The sequence below is a fragment of the Anguilla anguilla genome, chromosome 1, assembly GCF_013347855.1.
Source record: "Anguilla anguilla isolate fAngAng1 chromosome 1, fAngAng1.pri, whole genome shotgun sequence".
NCBI lineage: Eukaryota > Metazoa > Chordata > Actinopteri > Anguilliformes > Anguillidae > Anguilla > Anguilla anguilla.
Window position 1 is genome coordinate 65,761,516 of NC_049201.1, and position 21,117 is coordinate 65,782,632.

Genomic DNA, 21,117 nt, shown 5'->3' on the forward strand with positions numbered 1-21,117 from the left:
AAGTGTGCTTAAGGCATCTATCTTTAACATAAATGTTATTTGGTTTGACATTTTGTTATGTAATTCAATAAAATTCATAAATTTCTAAGCATGGCTTCAGTGTCCAAATACTTTTTGGGGCCACTGTATAGTGCTGTCATACCATGGCACTGCATATTCTCTCTAACCCGCCCCACCAGATACAGACAGGCAGGCAGTCACACACACACACACACACGCACACGCACACACACAGAACCCATTTATGTTATGAGCTGTTCCAATAATATTACTTTTCCTGAAGCTAATTTTCAGCATGTTATTTTATTGCACATCAAAATAAACAGCAATGGAACATTTGCTAATTTTAAAGTACTATTTCAGAACAGCCACTATTTATCTCACGGTTTCTAGATATTTTTCATTTTCTTTTCATTAGTCTGTGTTTGTACAGGGAAGTCCATTTCTATCAATGATTACAAAAAAATAAAAATAAAAAATCAAATCCTGGCAAGCCTCATGTATGAATCCTGATCATGTTGTCACATGCCATTCAGAATCTGGTAAATTAAAAAATCAAAACAATTTTAACAATATAATTTCCATTCAAATTTGATTGAAACATTTTATTTACCATAATTATATTCATAACAGTACCTTTAAAAAATAATTATATAAAAATTCCCACAATCCCTATCCCAAAATACACTATCCCTTTCCTTTGGAAATTAAGGAGAAAATAAATTTACCCTCTAGGGATAAGGGAACTGAGAGAGGAAAGGGCCTACTTCACCCCCAATAGCACCCTTTCATTTTCCCACTACTGCCATCATCTGCATTCCTCTCCTCATCTTTTACTCTCTCTTTTCACTTTCCACCCACTCTCCAATGTCCCAGCTTCCCCATTTCTGTTCCTATTGCCCCTTCTGCGGTTTTCTTTGGTTTTCACGGGTTCTTTTCGGATACATAATTTGTCTAGTCTCTCTGATGATTCGTCCTGTTCTTCACTCCCAACCTAACCGCCACTATAGCCCCTGCGGTGTGATCCTCAGCTCCAGCTGGTGTCGTAGTGGCTCCACCCACTGGGAGGTGCCAAGTAGATCCTTCGCCCATGTGACAAGAAGCTGACCACACCCCTGTATCCCGCTCTAGGAACTCCTGACTTCAAGTCATCCATCACCCCCAGACTGCGAGCCAGGACCTTGAAGCTGTCTTTGCTGGAGTATTGCAGGCGAAAGGGCCCGGCACCCTGCATGGAACCCCCTTTCAGATCCTCAGCCTTCACCAAGGGGGCGCTGTACACCTCTTTTTCAACCATCTCGTCGTATCTCTCACGAAACAAGTAAGACAGATCCCGTTTGGTGAAAGGCACAAATTCGGTGTTGAGTTTAATATAGCGCAGGTACTGGTCAAAAAACTGACCTAAGCTCACGCCCTTGCGCCCAAATGTCAATGTTCTGGATATTTCTGGCCGGATGCAGGATCTGTCTCTGCGCTGGTCTGGCTGGCGCATCCAGTCGTCCCAGAACGCTGCAGGCCACTTGGGCTCCAGTTCTGCCCACAGTTCCTTTGTGAGCATCCAGCCCAGCCCGGGGAAGAAGTCAGTCCTGTACAGGAGCTCTGCTTTCCCAGGATCCACCAGCCCCTCTCGCCCATTATCATTCCAGGCTGACACACACCACAGAGTTGAGTCTGAACGTAGAATGGGGTAAAGGGATCTGAAATACTCAAAAAAATCTGGTGCCACCTATAAGAGAGGAAGACAAGTTCAGCCCAGGAGTTCCTCCATCCACAAACTCTTCAACTGTAATTTTTACTATACATAAGTACTTTTTTACTATATATATAACTATTATTATATGACCAAAATTTCAGCTCAAAGTTAAACGATGTACAAATTCATACACTGTCAAAATGATCATTAGCACACATTCATATTAAACAGATTATAATAAGACCTCCACTGATGTGTTACCTTAAACAAATGGACAATAAAATCAACAAAAACCAACATAGCACATTCATTTAGCCCACTTCTCTGAAATGGACCCAGATTCCAATGGCTCAACTCCACACATTAGCTACTGTGTAACAGGCTCTATGTTTATCTAAAGTTATAAATGCAGTTTTAATGTCACGTCATCTTTATCATGCTTGTAAAAAATAATTAAAATCAGTAAATAAAAACCAAATAAGTCAAGTAAACCAGAGCAGACAAGAGTACTAGACTATAGCATTTTCTAAATTTTAAAAATCCGGCTGTCAACAATTCAATAGTTTCTATGCAGCTAACCAAAGCACTGCTATACATTATTTAACAAGGGTTGAAATGAATATTATCGCAGCCATAAAAATTTTACTATTTTGGTAACTTCAGTTAGAGACTAAATAGATGCAATCTATAAGATGCATAAATCAAACCCTGCTACATTAAATAACTGAACTTCTCGATAAGCCACTGTAATGACAGCAAAGTAAGGCTTCATGAACCCCATTATGGGTGGAACTGCCTCAGGCTGGTTGTCACCCATCCATATGAATCAATCAGGTGGGAGTGCTTTCCACAGGACTGGTCCAACACACTGGGTTACCGATAACACACAAGAGCTCCAACCATTTTGTGATTTGTGAAGAGTCATGAACGCACTTGCAAAATCACTACACAGCAAGAAAAAAGATTGAAGTATCATTGCCTGGTTGACAATGAACAAAATAGAATGTTTTGTGTACCCTTGTCGTTGTAGCCATAGCAAATGCCCTAAAGACATTTCCCTTCTATAAAACAAAATTCCAGTGATGCAATTTATGTTTACGCCTGGAAACATAACAGCAACATGACATCAATAATTAGCTTCAGTGTCTAAGGGGCACTCCCCACCGCATAGCCGAATGTAGGCTATATAGTGTGTTGATTATTGCCTACCAATCAATATGAAATCAAGTAGGTCAAATATTTACAGTTGTGTTCATCAAACCACGAAGCCCCGTTTGTCTTCACTAGCACAATACACTCCACAGACATGGTCTGAAAATGGCTGCTCAGCTCAGCTCCTGGAGAGCTCCAGCTACCAGCCATAATGACCTAAAAGTAGGGATGCACCAGCTTAACACTGGAATCAGCCCAGTATGGGATCAAAATGTGAAATTATCCATCGGCCAACATGCTTGTTTAATAGCCATTTCTTTAATCCAATATTAGGCTATAACTTTTAGATGTTGAACCATGGACATAAAAATATTAGTTAGTTTGATGGAGATGTTCTTTTGTACTGCACTACTAATGAGGTTACGTTGAACCAGATCTGTCTGAAAACTTAAACTGATCAGTAACATAATATATAAAAGGCATTCACCAAACAGGGTTAACAGAATTAGGCATATATTACAGTTGATTTGATCACAATCACACCAGCTGTAATATATTTTGTAATAGAATTTCTGTAATGTATTTATTACAAAAAGATGAGCATAAGAAAATGAGAATACACAGTGATTGAGACCAGGAAATTTGGCTTATCTAGGCACATAATTTATCAACAAAGTACCCAGCACTGCATCAGGCATGGACTTGAATTCCACAATGGTCACTGACCACAAGTCATTAACAATTTTACATTATCAAGCAAATTTAAGAAATGTTGAAAGTAAAAGAAACATACCACGGTTAAACTTGTAGTTTTCTGCACAAAACTTCTAATATTGCAATTGTTAAAAAGCTTTCAGCCAAGCCTTTTATTATAAAAAGCCACATTTATTCAGAAACTTAAATTAGCACAACTAACCCTCCTCCCACACTGCAGTTGTGCTCCCACTCTCTTTCAAGACTGCTTCTTCCTGTCTTGCGTATTTATTTTATTCTAGCACTTGTTTCTATTGGCACGTTTGTCTCTGAATAGATTTTTCTAGGTATAGCACAGTTCGTCTTAACTTGTTATAAGCATTTATTTGGAAGCGCGTCTGTGTAATAAAATCTGATAGATGCCTAAATGTATGTGTTTAAGCATATCATATGACACATAACAATTTAGTTAAATGTATGCCTTCTATTCTTTCAGTATGGGACTGTTCAAGAACAGATCCAGAAAACAGGCAGGAAGGAAAATTGGCAAAAATAACTACCCACTGCATGGAATGGCAAACAGAACACCATATGATAACTGGTACACATCAAGTCCACTGCACTGAAACCAGAAATTGCACAATGATAAAGTTTTGTGGCTACATTCAATGTTGTATCTTCCAGTTTACCGTTTCAAACTCTAATTTCAAGTTTGAAAACATTGACATTTTTTTTTAGATGAAACAAATGAGCAGTACTATCCTCATATATAGGCTAGTTATAACATTTTGCCATATGAAACTATACAGTAGACATACATTAATCACCAGAAAGCTGTATTGCATTTAAACAGATGCATACAACCAACAAACAAACCCGGCCATTTATTTTAGAGGTCTTTCATCTGACCAATGCAAAAATAGTAGCAATCAGGGAGGTTAAAGAAATTAACTCAAGTACTAATCAGGAATATGTAAAATCTGCAAGAACTCAAAGAACAAATCATGACACCATCCAGAATAACCCACCATTAACTAGGCTGGGACTTGAACTGGATAGATGTTCTATTCCATAGACATTGGCTGGTTACACCAATTTGTTGAGACTTAGTTTCTCATTCAGCCTAAATGTATGGGATTATAGTACAGCTCGCTCTAAAGAAACAATCTCACAAGATCATCTCCCCTCTCTGGCAACCGCATCCTCTCTTAATCCATGAAACCCAATCTATGATGGGAGGAGCCATCCTCTGCTGCATTAGAGTATCTAGCATTCGAGTAATCTCAGTTTAGATTTCAGATTTCACCTTCTGCTGTCAATCTCAAAAACTCATTTCATTTCCACCACACCGGACTACTGAAACACCTTAAATCAGAAACACCCAAATAAATAAAATAATTTTTGCAATGTGTTGATTGTGGAGTGATGTGGGGAAAAAAGCTCATTTGTAGAAAAAGTTCAAACTGTGAGTGTCTGAAGATCAACAAATCAATGCTCTCTCACAAGATCACCTCCCTTTTCTGGCAACTGATCCTCTCTTAATCTACGAAACACACGCTATGAGGGAAGGAGCCTTTCCATGCTGCAGTAGAGAATCCAGTAATGGAGTAATCTCAGTTCACTCTTCATATTTCAGCCTCATAATTTTCTGCGCCCACAGGGATATGTAAACTTCAGTAACAGGGAACAGTAATATTCCAACAACTTCAGCCAACAAAGTTTCCCCCTGGGAAATTACAAAACAAACTAGTTGTCTTGGGCTGAAGCACAGAGACTAGTGTGTTTTTGTCTGATGTCTTTATGATTTTTTAAAAGATATATAGCCTAGATGTATTTGCAATGGGTGTATGATAAGTTTATGAGCTGAATCTCTCATGAAAATGTGTTTAGACATGCAATTTTGCTGACTGAATAAAGCACATTATAGTGAAACGTAAAATGCTGTAAAGAAAAATACGGTTGAAAACTAAATATTTTCAGGTGGCAGAGTCCATAGGACAGCTGACTCAGGACTGCTACATAAATCTCCATGCTGCCGGGGATTCCATTTCCAGCCACAGCACTGTGATCCCATCATTATTTGCAACCCTTGACATTTGAATTTTAAAAGAAATGTGCACCTGGATAGGTGCACAAAGAAACTTTAGTGCATCTGGATAGGTATACTAAATCATCCTATCCCTCTATTAGGTATAAAGCATGTATATTTACCTCAAGGTCATCCTCCACAATGACAACAGCAGAGTGGGAGAGTTTGTTGAAAACCTGGTTGAGTGCCCATCGGTAGTGTCTTGAGATTTTGTAGTAGCCCTGGAACTTCTTGTGTTCTGGCCGCACCTGAATGTCTGAAAGGTCAGGTTGGCTAAGGTGAGTCACCTGGCTGCCATAAGAGCCAATCACACGAGCAGTATCAGCGTGACCACAGTCCTGGCTGACTATAATTGGGTGAAGTTCAGCAGAGGGACGATACTGTATCAACTTGTCCAGACACCTCTTCACGGTGACTCTGTCACAAGCAATAACCAAGATAGGAATGACATCGGTAGAGGCAACAGTGCTTTTAACTCTGTCTTCATTGGCAACCAGCTCTTTATTTTCTACTTTCATATTGTGAATAGGAAAGATTAAAGAATCTTGATCTTGCTTTCCTTTGCTTTGGTCTATATCGGCTAAACCTGGATATTTCTGAGGTGGATGCAGCAAGTCCTCTCCTCCCTTTTTGCTATTCATCAGTCTCTTTCCAAGTCCTTCCCATAATGGCCGGTGTCTCTGTAACTGCAGCAGAAGTTTTTTCTGGGTTTCAAGCTCAGATTCCACTTGGTCTGCCAATCGGATCACTTCCTTGGCCAAGTCTAATCCAGCCCCTCCCAATTCCTCTCTGCTCCCTGGCTCAGCTCGACCTCCCTCTCCGAGTCGGCGAGTGGGAAGCCGCCCCCAAAGAAAGAGGAGAAGCAAAGCATTCCAGGTAACAAATAGGAAGACACCACACAAGATAAAGGAACCTCTTTTACGGACCATGGCCCAATGAGACCACAGGAGCAACAGGAGTTATTAAAGATACAAAGTGGTCACACTGATGACAGTCAAAGACAGGGAAACAGGGAGTTCTATAGTGGAATGATACAGAGAAGTCTAATCAAAAAAGATGGCACCTGTTATTCTTATAAAGGGGGAAGGCCCATTCACAGGGTAAGGAGGTTGATTTAATGATTGACAGACAAGACGACATAAACAGACAGACTGGTTATTAAGGAAATATGTATTGTGGTTTAATATGTGAATTAGAAAACACATTTACAGTTCACACAAATACATCTACAGGAATTCCTGGTAATGGATGAATAAACTGAATATCACACAGACATGAAAAGAGGAAGTGTAGGAAGAGAGGAATGCACGGAAGCAAAAGCAAAAGGAAAGGAGAGGGAAGACAGGGCAGAGGATGAGAGAGAGTTAGGGCACTCCTGGGGTGGGGAGGGGGGTGATCCATTACTTCAGCCTTTTGCCATCAACCTGAAATAGAGAGAGATTCAAATAAGTTCAACACTATGTTTGGCTGATTATTAACACCATAAGCCAATTTAGTTGATATTTTACTTTTGGTACCCTCCATGTGCTACAAGTTAATATCTCTAGTCTTTTACCTAGTAAGCTTCCATGGCTGATTATTAAATGCTGGTTCGCGTTTGGACATTTAATTTTTACGCTCGGGATTGTTTGCCGCGTTTCACACAATAGAAAGATCAAATACAACGATTGTATAGTTGCTCACTGGATCTATGTTAAACTTTATAGGAACTGCATGATACACCATGTGACAGTTGACTCGTGTCACAAAAGAAAAGTAGCGTTAACGCTGCCCGGTCGTAGAGTTTCTAGGTTGTGAAAACCGTGCTTGTTGCGCACCTTTAAGCACTCTAATAAATGCTGACTTAGTTTGCCAGTTAAACCGAAATGTTCGGAATACGTATACATCACCTATTGAATCTCATAACTGCGCCAAATGGTCATGTTCATTGTTTTTTAAACCACCAGAGCTCTAAGAAAACAAATTCTTTCTCCCTGACTATGCCGTAAATTAGAATTCCTTTCCAACCATTGCCGGGGCATACACGTCAACGACTTCTGACAGGCGAGGACTACCAAGCGGTAAAAGCACGGTAAATAGCCTACAGTTGCGAATTCAACTTTAGTAAAGAAATATTTCAGCAACTTTTGGTACATGACAGAAAACGATAAACGTGTGGTGTAGCTGTGGTGTAATGGTCAGACAGGCATGCTGTGATTGATTTACCCTGTCGTATCTTCTTGTTTCGGAGGTACGACCGATTGCTTTGACTATAAGGTAAAGTGTAACAGCAAGACCTACTGTAACTTGTATCTAGCTCGCCATGCTTATTTCAAGCACAACCAGACTACTACTCACTACTCATGCCACGCACGCACGTTTTCTCGACAGCCAACGAGCCATATATATTCCCAGTTGGATGTTCCACTCACCTCGCTTCATGTCCTCAACTAAGATCGTACGATGGTCATATTTATTAGTTTCTTCTCACTTCTCTTTCTTTCGCCTCTCCTCACCGGGGTCAACACTTCATATTATGTGCACCTATGTTGTCGCCCATTCCCCCTTTTTCCGCGTCCACGCGCTCAGTCATACCATATATGGGGAAAAAATAAATGTCTCTGACCGAACAATGAATGTAAAAAGCACAGAGTGTCCTACTGTGCGCTCTCTTAGTCTTTTACTCTGCGTTTGGCTCTTTATGTCGCTCTTCAGTCAATACAATTTTCCTTTCCCCACCGCCGAAATGCAACTTCCGGACTACTACATTGACGGAAGTCCCTCCCCATCAATCGCCAGAGTTCCTCTAAGTGCGAAATTAGTAACACGTCAAGACAAGAGATAAATTAGTGGATGTTTAGCATATTTATTATCGATAGGTGTGTTAAACGCATTTTTGTGCACATCTTGCAGACACAGTCTTCTGATAACGAGTCTTTTATCATGCGCGTTTAATAACCACACAACGCCTCGCAATACCGTGAACGTTTTAATAACATTTTTAATAACGCCAGCTACGCAAACAGCAAAACCCTTGGAAAAACTTTTTTTTCGCAGATTGTACCGTGGCCGATGCATCTGAACTAACTGGTTTTTAAGATGAACATGACTAAAGAAACTCTGAAAGTGTTGCAAGTGTTTTACAAACTTGGTAACTGGTAGCCTAAATGTGTTAGCCTACTGCTGCGAGCATGCAATATCATGCTATCAGGCATTATATTTAGCATACGTGAACCGTAGGTTGCAGCTATAGCGTAGCAGTTCATACATTGGAAGCGTTAACAAAAATACAATTTTTGTTTTATCTGTAATTGAACTCAGTAAAAACGTTTTCAACGTAGAAAATGCCACGTTAGTCACGCATACAAAGCACTGTCTATAACCCTAACCCGTTAAAACTCGCAGGACCTGCCGATTGACATCAAAATGAGGCGTAGTTGCAACAAACAATATTGGCTATCTAAGCTCTCCCAAATTAAACAAGCTCTATTCCTAAGCAGTTTTACCCAATGCGTTTTTTTATTTTACCATCTGAAGAGAATGTGGTCGTTCAAAATATGTGGCAGTCATTTATAGTGGAGATAATATGCAATTCAGCTGCGTTACACTTAAAAATTATAAAAATGAAGATAGAAATGACTACACTAGGCTTATATATTTAGTAACAAATTACTTCCAGTGCTTTGGATGTCTGAAAAGCATTATTATTATTATTATTATTATTATTATTATTATTGTTATTATTGTTGTTATTTTGTTTAGAAAATTGGATTCACAAAAAAGATTTCTATTTTATATAAGGAAATAAAGTTATAAACACTTATTTAAACAGCCATGAACAGTGAAATTGACAGTCATTTGTTTTGCCTGTATGCTTGATCATTTTGAATGCAGTGAGTAACATTAAGACTCCAGAATACCTTGCAGCAATAATAGTCTGAGGGTTTAGGACCTACCTTGTATTCATGTAGCTGTCATGAATAGGGTTGGGTACCAAAACCTGGTACCCAGTTCCAATACGATAGGTAACCACTGGGCCGAATCACAACACAGATTTCAGTGCTTCATTTTGGTACCATCTAATGTTATACTCGCTCTTTCAACTAAGTCAGTGACAGTAGGTACTGTTAGCAAGCTAGCTAACATTAAACTCGGTCAAAAGCAAAACTGTGTATTTTGCCAAAAAGGATGCAAACAATTTTTATTTGAAAGAAAGTAGACTACCGGTTCAGGGTAGACACCGTTCAGGTTGTGTGTCCATTTTTCCTGTGTATCCAAATGTCCTGCAATTGGCTACTTTGATCAGACTACTTTGATTAGATGTTGTTATTGGCAGAAGATGTAGCAACATGTCCAATGGGGAGAATTATTGGGGGCTGGAGCATTTGTGTTGACAAAATTGGCAGAAAAAAGAAGGAAAACCCAAAATAACCCAAGTTTGGGGCTTTATTGTTTGGACTTGTGAAGTTGTATCTGAAGTCTGTGTGTTTACATGAGGTTGGAAGGTACAGAAGTTAATGTTCTTAAGATCAGAGAGTCTGTGGTCATTGTGATTTTCTGTAGGATACCCTGAAATGTGTCAAACCTGCTGGATGGCATACCTGCCTTCCCAATTATTGATGCAATATTTACATCTCTTGATAGTTTTACCCCATGATTAAATTACAATAGCGCCATCTTGGGGAACTCGTATGGCAGACGTCTGTAAACAGAATCACTTTTCTTTCTTTTGTTTGTGTCAATGTACAGTTTTGTACACATTTTTAAATGTATATTCCTAACATAATAGAAACATTCTAGCATGTCTAATATAATGTCCTATTTATGGGTTTGTAATTCATTCAACAGAAAGCTATCTTGTTGAGCTGCTAATTAGTAGAATTACATGTGCAAATTACGGTTGAAAAGAAAACCTACAGAATGGTAGATCTCCAGGAACAGGGTTGGTTACCACTGTTCTGGGGTGTGAGCAGGCAATCTCATGAAGAACAGTCCATTGAGAGCTTCACAGAAAGGGATACTGTTATCTGGTTCCAGTGCAAAAACCAACATTAGAACAACAAAAATTATATTATCAAGTGGCAAAAAGAAAACAGTGGGGGGAAAGATTATATGGTTAGATGAAGCTGAAACATCCTTCACCCTGTTCTCAACAAATGAATGAGTGTATATGCAGTGCGTGACAAATAACCCTAGAGGTCCCTCTGCTTGTTTCTTTTCGCAAAGATTTCTGTTATAATGATGCATTTTCATGGAATCATTTAGGGCAGGGCTGTCCAACCCTGTTCCTAGATATGTACTGTTCTGTAGTTTTTTCATTTCAACCCTAATTTGGCACCTGTAATTCTAATAATTAGCAGCTCAACAATGTTGAATGAGGTGTCCTTTGTTCAGTTGGAGTGAAGACCTATTGGATGGTGAAGCTTCAAAAGCAGGCTTGGGAAGCCACTCAATGCTTTTGAGGTCAACGTAAATGCAGCACATACTAAGTGACTTTATTCATTTCCAGGGTGACAATTCCCCATCCTCGGGGCAAAGTGGTCACTCAGTGGTTTGATGAGCATTAACACAACCTAAACAATATTCTATGGCTGTCTCAACCCAATGGAGCAGCACCTCAGACAGCTTTTCCCAATGCCTTCGACAACATTCCATGATGACATTTTTGTGGAAGAATAGTATTGAATCCCTCCAGTTTGAGACTAGTATAACCTATGACAAGGTGCACTGAAGCTGTTCTGGCAGCTTGTGGTGGTCTAACCCTTTAAGACACTTTATGATGGCATTTCCTTCATTTTGGTAGTTACCTATACATCTTGTCCCTATCTTCCAAGGACTACAGAATCAAAGATCTTTGGCTCTCTGATTTCACTAACTGAACTCAATTTATCTAGTCTTAATCAAAGCTTTTTTATCTGCATTTATTTTTTGGCATTTAAAGTTCAAATTTAAATGCAATAAAACCCTTTTCTGAATATAAATGAAACAGTCGGCCAAAAATGTCAACTTTTATTTTGTTCAAACCTGAATCATTTCCACAAGCAACCATTCAGACACATCTAATATCAACACTGTAACATTTAGAAGGACTGTGGCAGTTAATAGGTTGATTTCCAGCACATTAAAGGAAACCCCATAAAATGTAGTGATACCTAATATCCAGTGTGAAGTAGGGTAGGTTAGGAGTTTTCACAGCTGAATGTCACCCTTTGCTTCTACAATAGTTTGCATCTCCCTAATCTCTAGGCTAACAGGTTTTGGCATGCAGTAGCGTTTATATTTCAAATCAAAATCGAAAAAAGTGTCCACATCATAGTGTTCAGCTGCAAGTCATTACTATAATGATAGTACAAATATTTCTTAGAATTGCATGAAAGTTCACCTAACTTTAGGAATACAGTGTATATTATCCTTCTTTCATCTGGAAGCCAAGGGCATTTTCTCAAATACTGTACACTCATCTGAAATAGCCTTATTGCATTTATATGAATTATTTTACTTCAGTTAATGCCGTTATGTGTGAATTTGCCAGTCACTAAAGTTTCCTAACATTGTCCCTGACCACTGTATCTACTGATTGTATCCAATGATTTCCCACTATATCCACCTCCAATTGTTTTGTTCACCCGTGTTTAAGAACTTTAATTCTTACCAGGGTTGTACACATATGAGCAAAAAATTCACATGGAAAAAGTTAATCCAGGTATGTGATTTTACTAAAGTAGGGATATTAGGTGAACCATCCTGAGGACATCGGGAAACCTAGTCCACTTGCAAATTCTAATGCGAGCATGTATTTATTTCACTTAAAATTAGCCTCAGCCAAGGAGTCAAATTTTGATCCTAGACTGTCTGAATGTGTAGTTCTCACAATCACTCATTTTCCTTCGTTTTTCCTTTTCTTTTTTTTGTTGACATTTGGCCAGCAAACGACACCCCCTGCTGGTTGTAATTGGCAGGTCATGATGTCCTCTCACCTATCACAGGTTGTGATGTGTACTCAGGCATTTTGTTTACATTTATAATGAACTTGAATAAAAATCATATTTCTTGGCACTCTACCCCGGTGGTGGAAATATTTCGTACAAAAAAATAAAATAAAAGTTTGAGCCCACAGTTCTTTGGATAATTAGCTCCTGTTACACCTACAAAAACAAAAAGTCCTATTTTATGATTTTTTATTTTATTTTTTTGCATTGCTGAAGTACACAGCCCTTCTTACATAATGTAGAGGGGGAGGGGGTGGGGGTGGAATTCAGTCAGGGATATAGATTTTGTTACTTGTTAGCATAGGGATGTGCTAACAAGAACTAATGTCATCAAGCATCGTTTGTATCAATTTCTGCCGTTCTGCGGTAATGTTCTGTGCAAAAGCCCTCAGTCCAGCTTGCCCATTTTGGTGATTCCTCCAAGAGGCTGATGTTCACCACTTGTTCCAAGCCCTCCTAGCTTCACTTTCTGACCGGTAGTATCCCCACTTTGCCCATTCAAATCATTTTCCTGCAAATGGGCACAGAAACATGCAAAACTTTATTTTAGGTACATCGAACCAGTCTGTTGGCAACCAACACTGACACGAATGCAATACACCAACATTTTCAAAAAATGAAAAAAGATGGGTAAATAATCGCACTTGCACAGTTAATTAGGCTACTCCTAGTGACGCTCTGGTATCCTTAAACTTATCACTTGATATCGCGCAACTACAGGCAAAGGTTTCAATCATCCCCATCAGACATAGAAAATAACAATATCACCCTGCCGTCTTTAGCTTTGTTAAGCGGTGTGCGACCTGCAGATCGGAAATGTGTGCCATAATACTTGCCATTGTTTGGGCGCTGTGACTGATTGACAAGGACCGGCGTTTGACGGAGCGAGACTTCGGGTTTTCTAGAACAGCAGGTTTGAAGACGGATGGAATCGAAAGACGACCGTTTTCCATTCCAAGTTGCATCCGCAGCATTTCAGAAATAACTGCAGTCAATATAATGCATCCATTCTTGAGAGTCGTCCAGCCTTTCCAACACAATGCAACTGGTTCAGAGATTTGTTCGCCGGCTCTATCCGATTTAGGTAAATAACTAATTGATATACACAAAACCTTCCAAGTGGCTGAGTCCAATAATTTTCCCAAAAGTTTTTTATTGCTCTTTGAGTGCACAATCATACCATATTCGTCACAGTTTTTTATCCCAAGGCACTGCCTGATCCCAGAAGTAAACAAACGCGTTTGTGACGAGTTTGGCTCCTTCAGAAATCTCAGTCGGTAACATTGCTGGGCCGCTCGCGACGAACTCGCCTGTAAAAAGTAGAGGGATCCGATTGGATCATTCTGCGAATCAGTCTTAGAAACTTTTCTTCGTTCTTTGTCATTGATGGCAGTTCGATTACTTGAATGCGTGTCTGTCCTGCTTTTTCTACTTGTTTCCAACGTAACTGTCAGAAACACACCATTCCTGATTTCAACACGTTGCCCCAGAAAAAAAGACTTAAATTCTTGCAAAGTCTGACCAAATTCCCATCCGTGTTCTTTGCCCAGTATAGGTACTCCCGACTCGCCTGCGGCGCCGCACTTTGCTCCCAGGCTGTATCCGCTGCCGGGAGGAGGCCTCTTCTTGTTTCTAGCAAATATGTTTCCCCTGCACCGGAGGACAGCAGACAGGGCAGAAGCAGAAGGGGTGGAGGCCATTGTAACAAGGAAATCGTTTTGTAGTAAATATTATCGTCAAAATAAAGTTTGTTTGACTGCCAGTGGTAGCTAGCTGGCAATTGATAGGAAACCAATCAACGTAGAAAACAAGGACAAGTGTGTTGCTAGCAATATGCGACCTCCTGCCAGTTTGCTACCTAGCTAGCTTTATAACATCATGGCCGGTCCCCGAGTTGCCCAACCAAATTGGCTGATTTTGTCGTCGGTAAAGAGGAGGCTCTGTCGGTGTATGACAGTACGAGTATCAGAATCGAGGGTGGGCCTCGATCTAATAATAGAAAGTTGGGGGCTGTCTGCACTGTATCGTTTTTCTGCCCAGTGAATCTCCCTCTCATTCAAGAAAGTAGATGCAAGGTTTTCACACACCGTGCGTAACTTGTAGGTACGTAGCTATATAACCTGATTCCATTTCGCATCTTAAAGTTGCAGCATGTACGTATCAATAAGTTTGGATAAATTACGTTTTTTTTTTTTTTTTTTTTTTAGAAAAAACGTTTCAGCACCCCTTTAAACTCCCTTTAGTCTCCCTCCAAAGCCCCGCCCTCGAAACGCATGCATGGGCGCGTCATTCCCGGGTCACCAATAACACAACAAAATCTGGTTTGACACGTTTTTGTTGTCACATTCCAGCCAGGAATGCTCTTGTGTAAAACTAGCCTACATATTTAGTTCCACTTAAAAATATATTGAAAACAATGTATACAGTATATCTCAACAGCAAAGCCATGCTTTGATCTTTTACAGAAACCCTAATAAAAGTAATTTCTATTTGTCGTGATTTTACTCCAGTGAAAATACAAATGTTTCAGTGTAGACATTGGTAGCCAATGTATAATTATTGGATAAATCCATAGTCGCTTAATGTGATCAGCATTGTTACTATTGGGCAATACAGTACTGGGCAGCTGTGTCATGTGAATCATTAATTTAATTCTTCACCTATTAAATTTCACTTCAGTTCCAGTCTATGTTCACTTTTGCTTTGTATGTGGCAGTCACGTGCATCTCCTGCATCCTGTCCCATCTCTACCATTCTTGTCAATTGAAGGTCGCATTCCGTACATTGTCTTACTATGGAAATGTACCGTCAACCAGATTTACATTCACATGATTAAGAAATGAGAGGTAAAACTATCTGTACCACAGTGAAAAAATAATATAGTACCGTATGTACCCATGTACCTGGCCTAACCAGTCACAAAAGTATCAACACCTCAGAGATAGTGATAAAGGGGGCATTTTCCACTGTTCCTGACCTAATTAAATATCAGATATACTGTTTTTACTGAATGAAAATAAGACCTACAGGTGATAGGAATCTGAAAAAAATTCTATTGCTGAGAAACCACATATTTATCATCCCTTAAGACACAAAATGGTGATTGTTAAAATGAAATTTTTTCTGGCCTCATCCAACTCCTGACAAAGCCAGATATACTATTGCCTTCCTAGCCTCTGTGGTGCTTACTTGTGGGCTAACAGTGATTATATTAAAGTAGGGGAGACTGGGATTGGTTGGCATACATTTCACTATTTTCCATATTTTCCTGGCATAATTTATCATGGAATATTCCCCCCAGTAGCAAATGAAAAGCCTCAAGCTATAAATGCATATATTTTAATGTCCCCAAATCTCTTCTAAAATTAGGTGACTAATGATTAAAGTCATGTTGTGCACTTGTCCCAGCCAGCTTGAACATGGGGTTTCCTTGCACACATTGTGGGGCTGGTTGGCACAATCCTAAAATGCCATGTTTATATATTTTAAAATATAATAAATATATAAAATATAAAATGTTTTAACGATATAATATAGAGTTGAAACCAAACAACATTTTTAACCAGTTTATCAGTGGAAATGCCATGTACCTATAGGCCTACTATTCCCTCCTTTTATCTTTTTAAAAATCTTTGTCTTTGTGTGTGTGTGTGAGGATCAGGTCTTTGAAGTGTGTGTGCCTGTGCGCGTGTGTTTTTTGTGTCTGTGTGTACGACTGATGGGACAGTAACCACAATATTGTGTTTAAATCCCCCCTTACACACAGGTATATGGATTTTGAACAGAATTATGTTCAAACATGTTTTATATACAGTATGTATATTGCAGGTGTTTTCCGATTAACTACATGCTTATGTCAGGGTTGGTTAGCATGACTCCAAAATAATTGTCCCAACCAACCCGTTCAACTCTTATATTTATTATACATTTTATATTTTATTTATTTATTATATTTAAATTTATTCTATTGAATATTCATGTTTTCTGGTTCTTATTTGGACCGTAACATAAGGCATTTCAGACCACGTATACACAATGTCTCTATGCACAATAATTTGCATGATAAGGAGGTAAATGCAAAACAGTGATTTGAATACTTGGTTTTAATACCTGGAATTTAAGCCCGTCTTTATACTGTTCTATAAAAAGGCATTTACTTTGCCATGGTGTGGGTGCAGCTTGAAAGCCAGGAGCAGAATACACAGGGATTATTTGTTTAGATACAGCGACATAGTGCAAATCTGCAGCACAATGCATGCTGTTGTAGAGTCCTTTCCTTCCACTCGCTGGATCTCCACATTGATTTGCCGATGTAATGCTAATTTACAGAAAAAATGTGTCACAAGCCAGATTCAAATCTTTTTATTTTTGTCAGACAAATACAATATTTTCAATTATCTCAGTTTTGTAGTTGTATTTAAATATGTACAAGTGCAGAACATATCAGTGAATGAAAAGAGGAAGAGCAGTGTACGGAGTCTCGTGAATTTAGGAAAACTTGATTCTCAGCATTCTCAAAGGGCGTGAACTGTTTTTTCTCCAGTCATTTTTCCTATAGTTAAGTGTTCTGGAAACTCTTAAAATAAGATCATGTTTCCTTTTTAAACTCAAGTAGAATTTCACCAAAGAAAGACAATACCCAGTCAAGTAATAGGAATTAAAAAAGAATACATTGCTTTGGTCTTAAGAAAAAAATATCCCTCAAACCTTTTCAGCATTAGTTGTATTTCTGCATGTCTACTTTTATACATTTTCTTAATGTTAAAGTTGTTTTTAAATCTGACATTATGGTATACATATTCAGTTCTCTTACATCTTGCCAAAATGTCACAGTAAATATATTCACAGTACTTAAATTGCAGGTGTTCCTTGGGTGTTCACTGGTTGCCGAATTCTTATTGTAAGAGCTTAGGTATGGAAGTGTTCAAGATAAAGTTAAAACAGTCCATGAAAAGATTAGGCATTCAACCCAGACTTTCCATTCTATTGGCCTCTTCTGTAAAGATTACACCTCTTTCCTCCATTCTTTCCCAACCCATTCAGGGTCCACTGTTTTTCCCATTTTATGGAAAGGTATTGTTTTCTGGTGGGGGCCTATGGGCCCCATGGTTTGCAACATTGGGCACCACCACAAATGCCAGGATCCCCACCAGCATCAGGGCCACCGCCACTGTGATAATGGCCGCCACCGCAGCATAGTAGCACTGGTCAGAGCGAAAGAGTTGCCGCATGCGACCCCTAACCCTGCTGGGGGGCCGCCCCACGTCCACGATGGTGGCCTGGGTGTGGCCAAGCTCCAGGCTGGCACCCCTTTCACCCAGTGGCCCCTCCTGCACCTTCTTCTTGAAGGTGGGGAGGGTGAGGCTGGGCTTGGAGCTGCTGTGGGTGCCAGCCAGGGGCTTCTTCAGGACCAGTTTTCCCTTGCTGCGCTTGAAGCGCACAGACTGCGCTCTCTGCATATCGGGGGGCAGCTTGCGGAATATATCCTGGTTGGTGCCCAGATGTGGCAGGTCTCGGCCGTGGGGCAGATCGGTGAGTTCTCGGCACACAGGGCAGGTCAGGGATTTGATCTCGGGTGAGGACACATTGATGCGAGCGAGGCACTCCAGGCAGAAAGTGTGGCCACAGGACAGAAGCTTGGGTGTTTTGAAGATGTTATCGTAGGTGCAGAAACACACCACGCACTCAGTGTCCCCCACATCGTCCCCTTCTTCGGCAGAGCCCCTTTGGCCCTCCTTCTCTCTCTCTCTCCCATCCTCGCTTCTTCCTCGCTCCCTCCTCTCCCCTCTGTCCCTCTCATAGTCTCCCCTCTGCCTGGCCTCCCTCCCTCTCCTCTCAGCATCGCTGCTCCTGCTGCGGCCGACTCCCTTCCTCTCTCGTTCTCTCTCTCGCCCTGGCCTGCCGCTGGCTTTGCCCTTGCTTTCGGCTTTGGGTTTTTCATTCAGCAGCTGTTTGAGCTTGGCCCCTTGGCTGCCATGGTCATTCGCTCTCTCTCTCTCATCACTCATTGTGCAGGACTTGAAATAAAGAAGAGAGAAAAATACAGGAGGACATTAAATGATGAAATCATTTAACAGAACATCATCTTTATAAAGCCTTTTTTGTAAAGGCTGTGGAACACAAGGATACAGGTATTAGTGCGGGTGGTACTGGTAGTAATAGTAGTTATAGTAGTAGTAATATGATGCAGATCTCCCCAGTACTCTAGTTCCAATTTTTAATAATAATAATCCTCAATTCCTCATCATCATGGACTGATATTAAACGGCACCTGTCATCCCAGGATCTGAAAGGTAATGTGATATTAAGCGCATTTTGTCCTGTTATCCAGAACTTATTCTCATAAGAATTAGTCTAAAGCCGCAGTTACACAGCAGGATAAAGACCATCAAACTGTATCAAGGGTGATCATAATTTTGCTGTTTCCATTTCTGTGCAGCTTAAATAAACCTGGGACTGTAAACTCAGCCAACATTGCAAAATAAACGAAGGATTACAAACAATTATTTCAGGGCTCCGTTCCCTTTTTTGTAATGAGGTACAGGAGCCCTGTAAGCTTAAACTTGTATGTCAATAGGCTCTTGTGAATATTGTATTGGTATGTCAAATTTTTGCTAACATGTGGTCAAAAACCGTATTTTCTCATGACTTCAAGTAAGCTGATATTCCTTTTCCTTTCCCTACCATCATCCCATCTTGCCAAAACCAGAAAAAAAAACATTTTTGTTAAATGCAAAAGTATGGACAGTGGCGTCAAAAGAGGACAAAAATATTCATGGAATGTTGTGAAGCAACAATTCTCAAATAGCAGCTCAAAAAGCCACTGCTTAGTTTTACATATGCAAATAACAAATGCTTTCAACAAATGTTTATTCTTTCATCTAGGGTTACTGATTTTGGACTATATTACATTACATTACAGGCATTAAGCAGACTCTCTTATCCAGAGCGACATACAACAAGTGCATCAGTTCAAAGTGCAGAGGTGCATAAAAACACACTAGAGTGAAGTAAAGATCGTAGTGCCAGAAGTGACCACATAGATCAGGACTCCAACCCTGTAGGGTAACCTGTTCAGCAAATAAACAAAACAATCCTGCCAAGTACAAAACTAGCACTAGCACAGTTGTGTATACATATATAACCAGTGACGCAGTTCCTGCACATGTCACAGTGATTCAGCATCCAGAATAAATATTTGATCCTTTATCTGTGGCTGAGTGGAACTGAGAAAAAAGTACCAGACACATGGTCCTCTGAGATATGAATGAGGAAACATGTGCGTGTCTGTTTGGTTAGGCTCTGACCAGGCTGTCTGGCTACCACTGTTTTATTGTTTCCTGACTGGACAACAGTGAGTGCAGGCTACTTAATTTGAAAAGCAAATACACTGAATCAATAAGGAATGGCCTTTGGGAATGTTTGACCATGTCGTACTGTATGCATAACAGTCCCTTGGTTGTTGACAGTATTTTTGTTTAGTTAAATTCTGAATGGATTCTTTGTCTTGAAAGGGTCTGGGTGACTGCCAAAGAAATATTAGGTTGCTACCTGCCAGTGCACTTTGTCAATTTATGACATATGATAATTCTTAAGTTACCATTAAAAGCAGCACTGAACGGAAACAAGCATAACATATAAATAAATTACCTGACGGAACACGAACAATTAATAAACGTAAAGTTGTAAAGATCAGTAATAAATAATGAAGTCGTATCGCCAACAGTGTATCAACATTTTCGTGTAATCATATATTTCGTAATGTTGTTCTCGGCCAAAATTGTAGCCTAACCAGCTACAGCGTAGTGACAGCTTCGAAAAAAATCCTCAGAAAGGCTTACATGTTTTGCCCTGTGGTGGTAGGTTCAATGTCACTCAGTGGCCGTCCAGGGCAGGAGTTTGATCCGAGTATCGTATTCCATATACCGCTTGCTTGTGCGAGTTGAAGTGGCGTTTTATCACAGCTTCGCACAAAATACACGGGCAGCCGCACAAATAAACAGAACAGGTCACTCATACGCACGCCCTACTTCTTCAGTCTCCTGCTCCTCCTCTTGTCTGACTTCTCTTTGTTTCTTTACTTCATTCCAGGTTTCACTCTCAGTGGCACCCAGAATTTCCTCTTCTTAGTTTCCTCCCTCGTTCTCCTCCTTGTTGGACCAGTTGGTCCAGTCTGTGCCATTTGAAGCCTTATCTCAGCGTGAATGCGCGGAACGTGTGGGTAAAACTGGATTACTTGCGCTCTTGCTCTCCTGTATTCTTTTTTTTCCGTATTACCGGTTGACTTGTGAAGAGTCTTCTGGAACATTCAACGTGTGTGTTATTGCTGGACATGACTAAATAGCCTATACAATACATGAAGCCTCAAGTACGAACTTACACACCATGTAACATGTGACAGTACAGCAGTCCTGTCATTTTTTTAAATGTGATATGGGACAATGACGTTTTACATTAAACATGGAAAATTCCACTCTGACTTGGCATGTCATATACTGCATTACTGCTGAATAATAGTGGTT

At 40.0% G+C, this 21,117-nt stretch overlaps 3 protein-coding genes across 3 annotated transcripts; all 3 read right to left on the bottom strand.

The window, feature by feature from the left end:
- Nucleotides 1-284: 284 nt before the first annotated feature.
- mgat1a (alpha-1,3-mannosyl-glycoprotein 2-beta-N-acetylglucosaminyltransferase a) lies at nt 285-8,368 on the bottom strand. The gene is made up of 3 exons (XM_035421083.1): nt 8,039-8,368; nt 5,750-7,051; nt 285-1,726 (listed from the first exon to the last, which is right to left on the bottom strand). The coding sequence occupies exons 2-3, from the start codon at nt 6,554-6,556 to the stop codon at nt 1,028-1,030; spliced, it is 1,506 nt and encodes a 501-aa protein (XP_035276974.1). The 5' UTR covers nt 6,557-7,051; nt 8,039-8,368; the 3' UTR covers nt 285-1,027.
- A 3,230-nt stretch (nt 8,369-11,598) lies between these two features.
- LOC118216233 lies at nt 11,599-14,756 on the bottom strand. Its single transcript, XM_035397345.1, has 2 exons — nt 13,432-14,756; nt 11,599-13,106 (listed from the first exon to the last, which is right to left on the bottom strand). The coding sequence occupies exons 1-2, from the start codon at nt 14,293-14,295 to the stop codon at nt 12,984-12,986; spliced, it is 987 nt and encodes a 328-aa protein (XP_035253236.1). The 5' UTR covers nt 14,296-14,756; the 3' UTR covers nt 11,599-12,983.
- Nucleotides 14,757-16,941: 2,185 nt separating this feature from the next.
- Nucleotides 16,942-20,962, bottom strand: rnf183 (ring finger protein 183). The gene is made up of 2 exons (XM_035436143.1): nt 20,437-20,962; nt 16,942-18,612 (listed from the first exon to the last, which is right to left on the bottom strand). Exon 2 carries the CDS (start codon nt 18,601-18,603, stop codon nt 17,659-17,661), a length of 945 nt encoding a protein of 314 aa, XP_035292034.1. The 5' UTR covers nt 18,604-18,612; nt 20,437-20,962; the 3' UTR covers nt 16,942-17,658.
- Nucleotides 20,963-21,117: the final 155 nt, after the last annotated feature.

Coding starts and splice junctions, on each gene's coding strand:
- mgat1a (XM_035421083.1), bottom strand. CDS start 6,556: ATGGTCCGTAAAAGAGGTTCCTTTATCTTGTGTGGTGTCTTCCTATTT. Junction 1,727..5,749: donor TTGTGGAGGATGACCTTGAG/GTAAATATACAT, acceptor CCTCTCTTATAG/GTGGCACCAGATTTTTTTGA.
- LOC118216233 (XM_035397345.1), bottom strand. CDS start 14,295: ATGGCCTCCACCCCTTCTGCTTCTGCCCTGTCTGCTGTCCTCCGGTGC. Junction 13,107..13,431: donor GTCACAGCGCCCAAACAATG/GCAAGTATTATG, acceptor GCCCATTTGCAG/GAAAATGATTTGAATGGGCA.
- rnf183 (XM_035436143.1), bottom strand. CDS start 18,603: ATGAGTGATGAGAGAGAGAGAGCGAATGACCATGGCAGCCAAGGGGCC.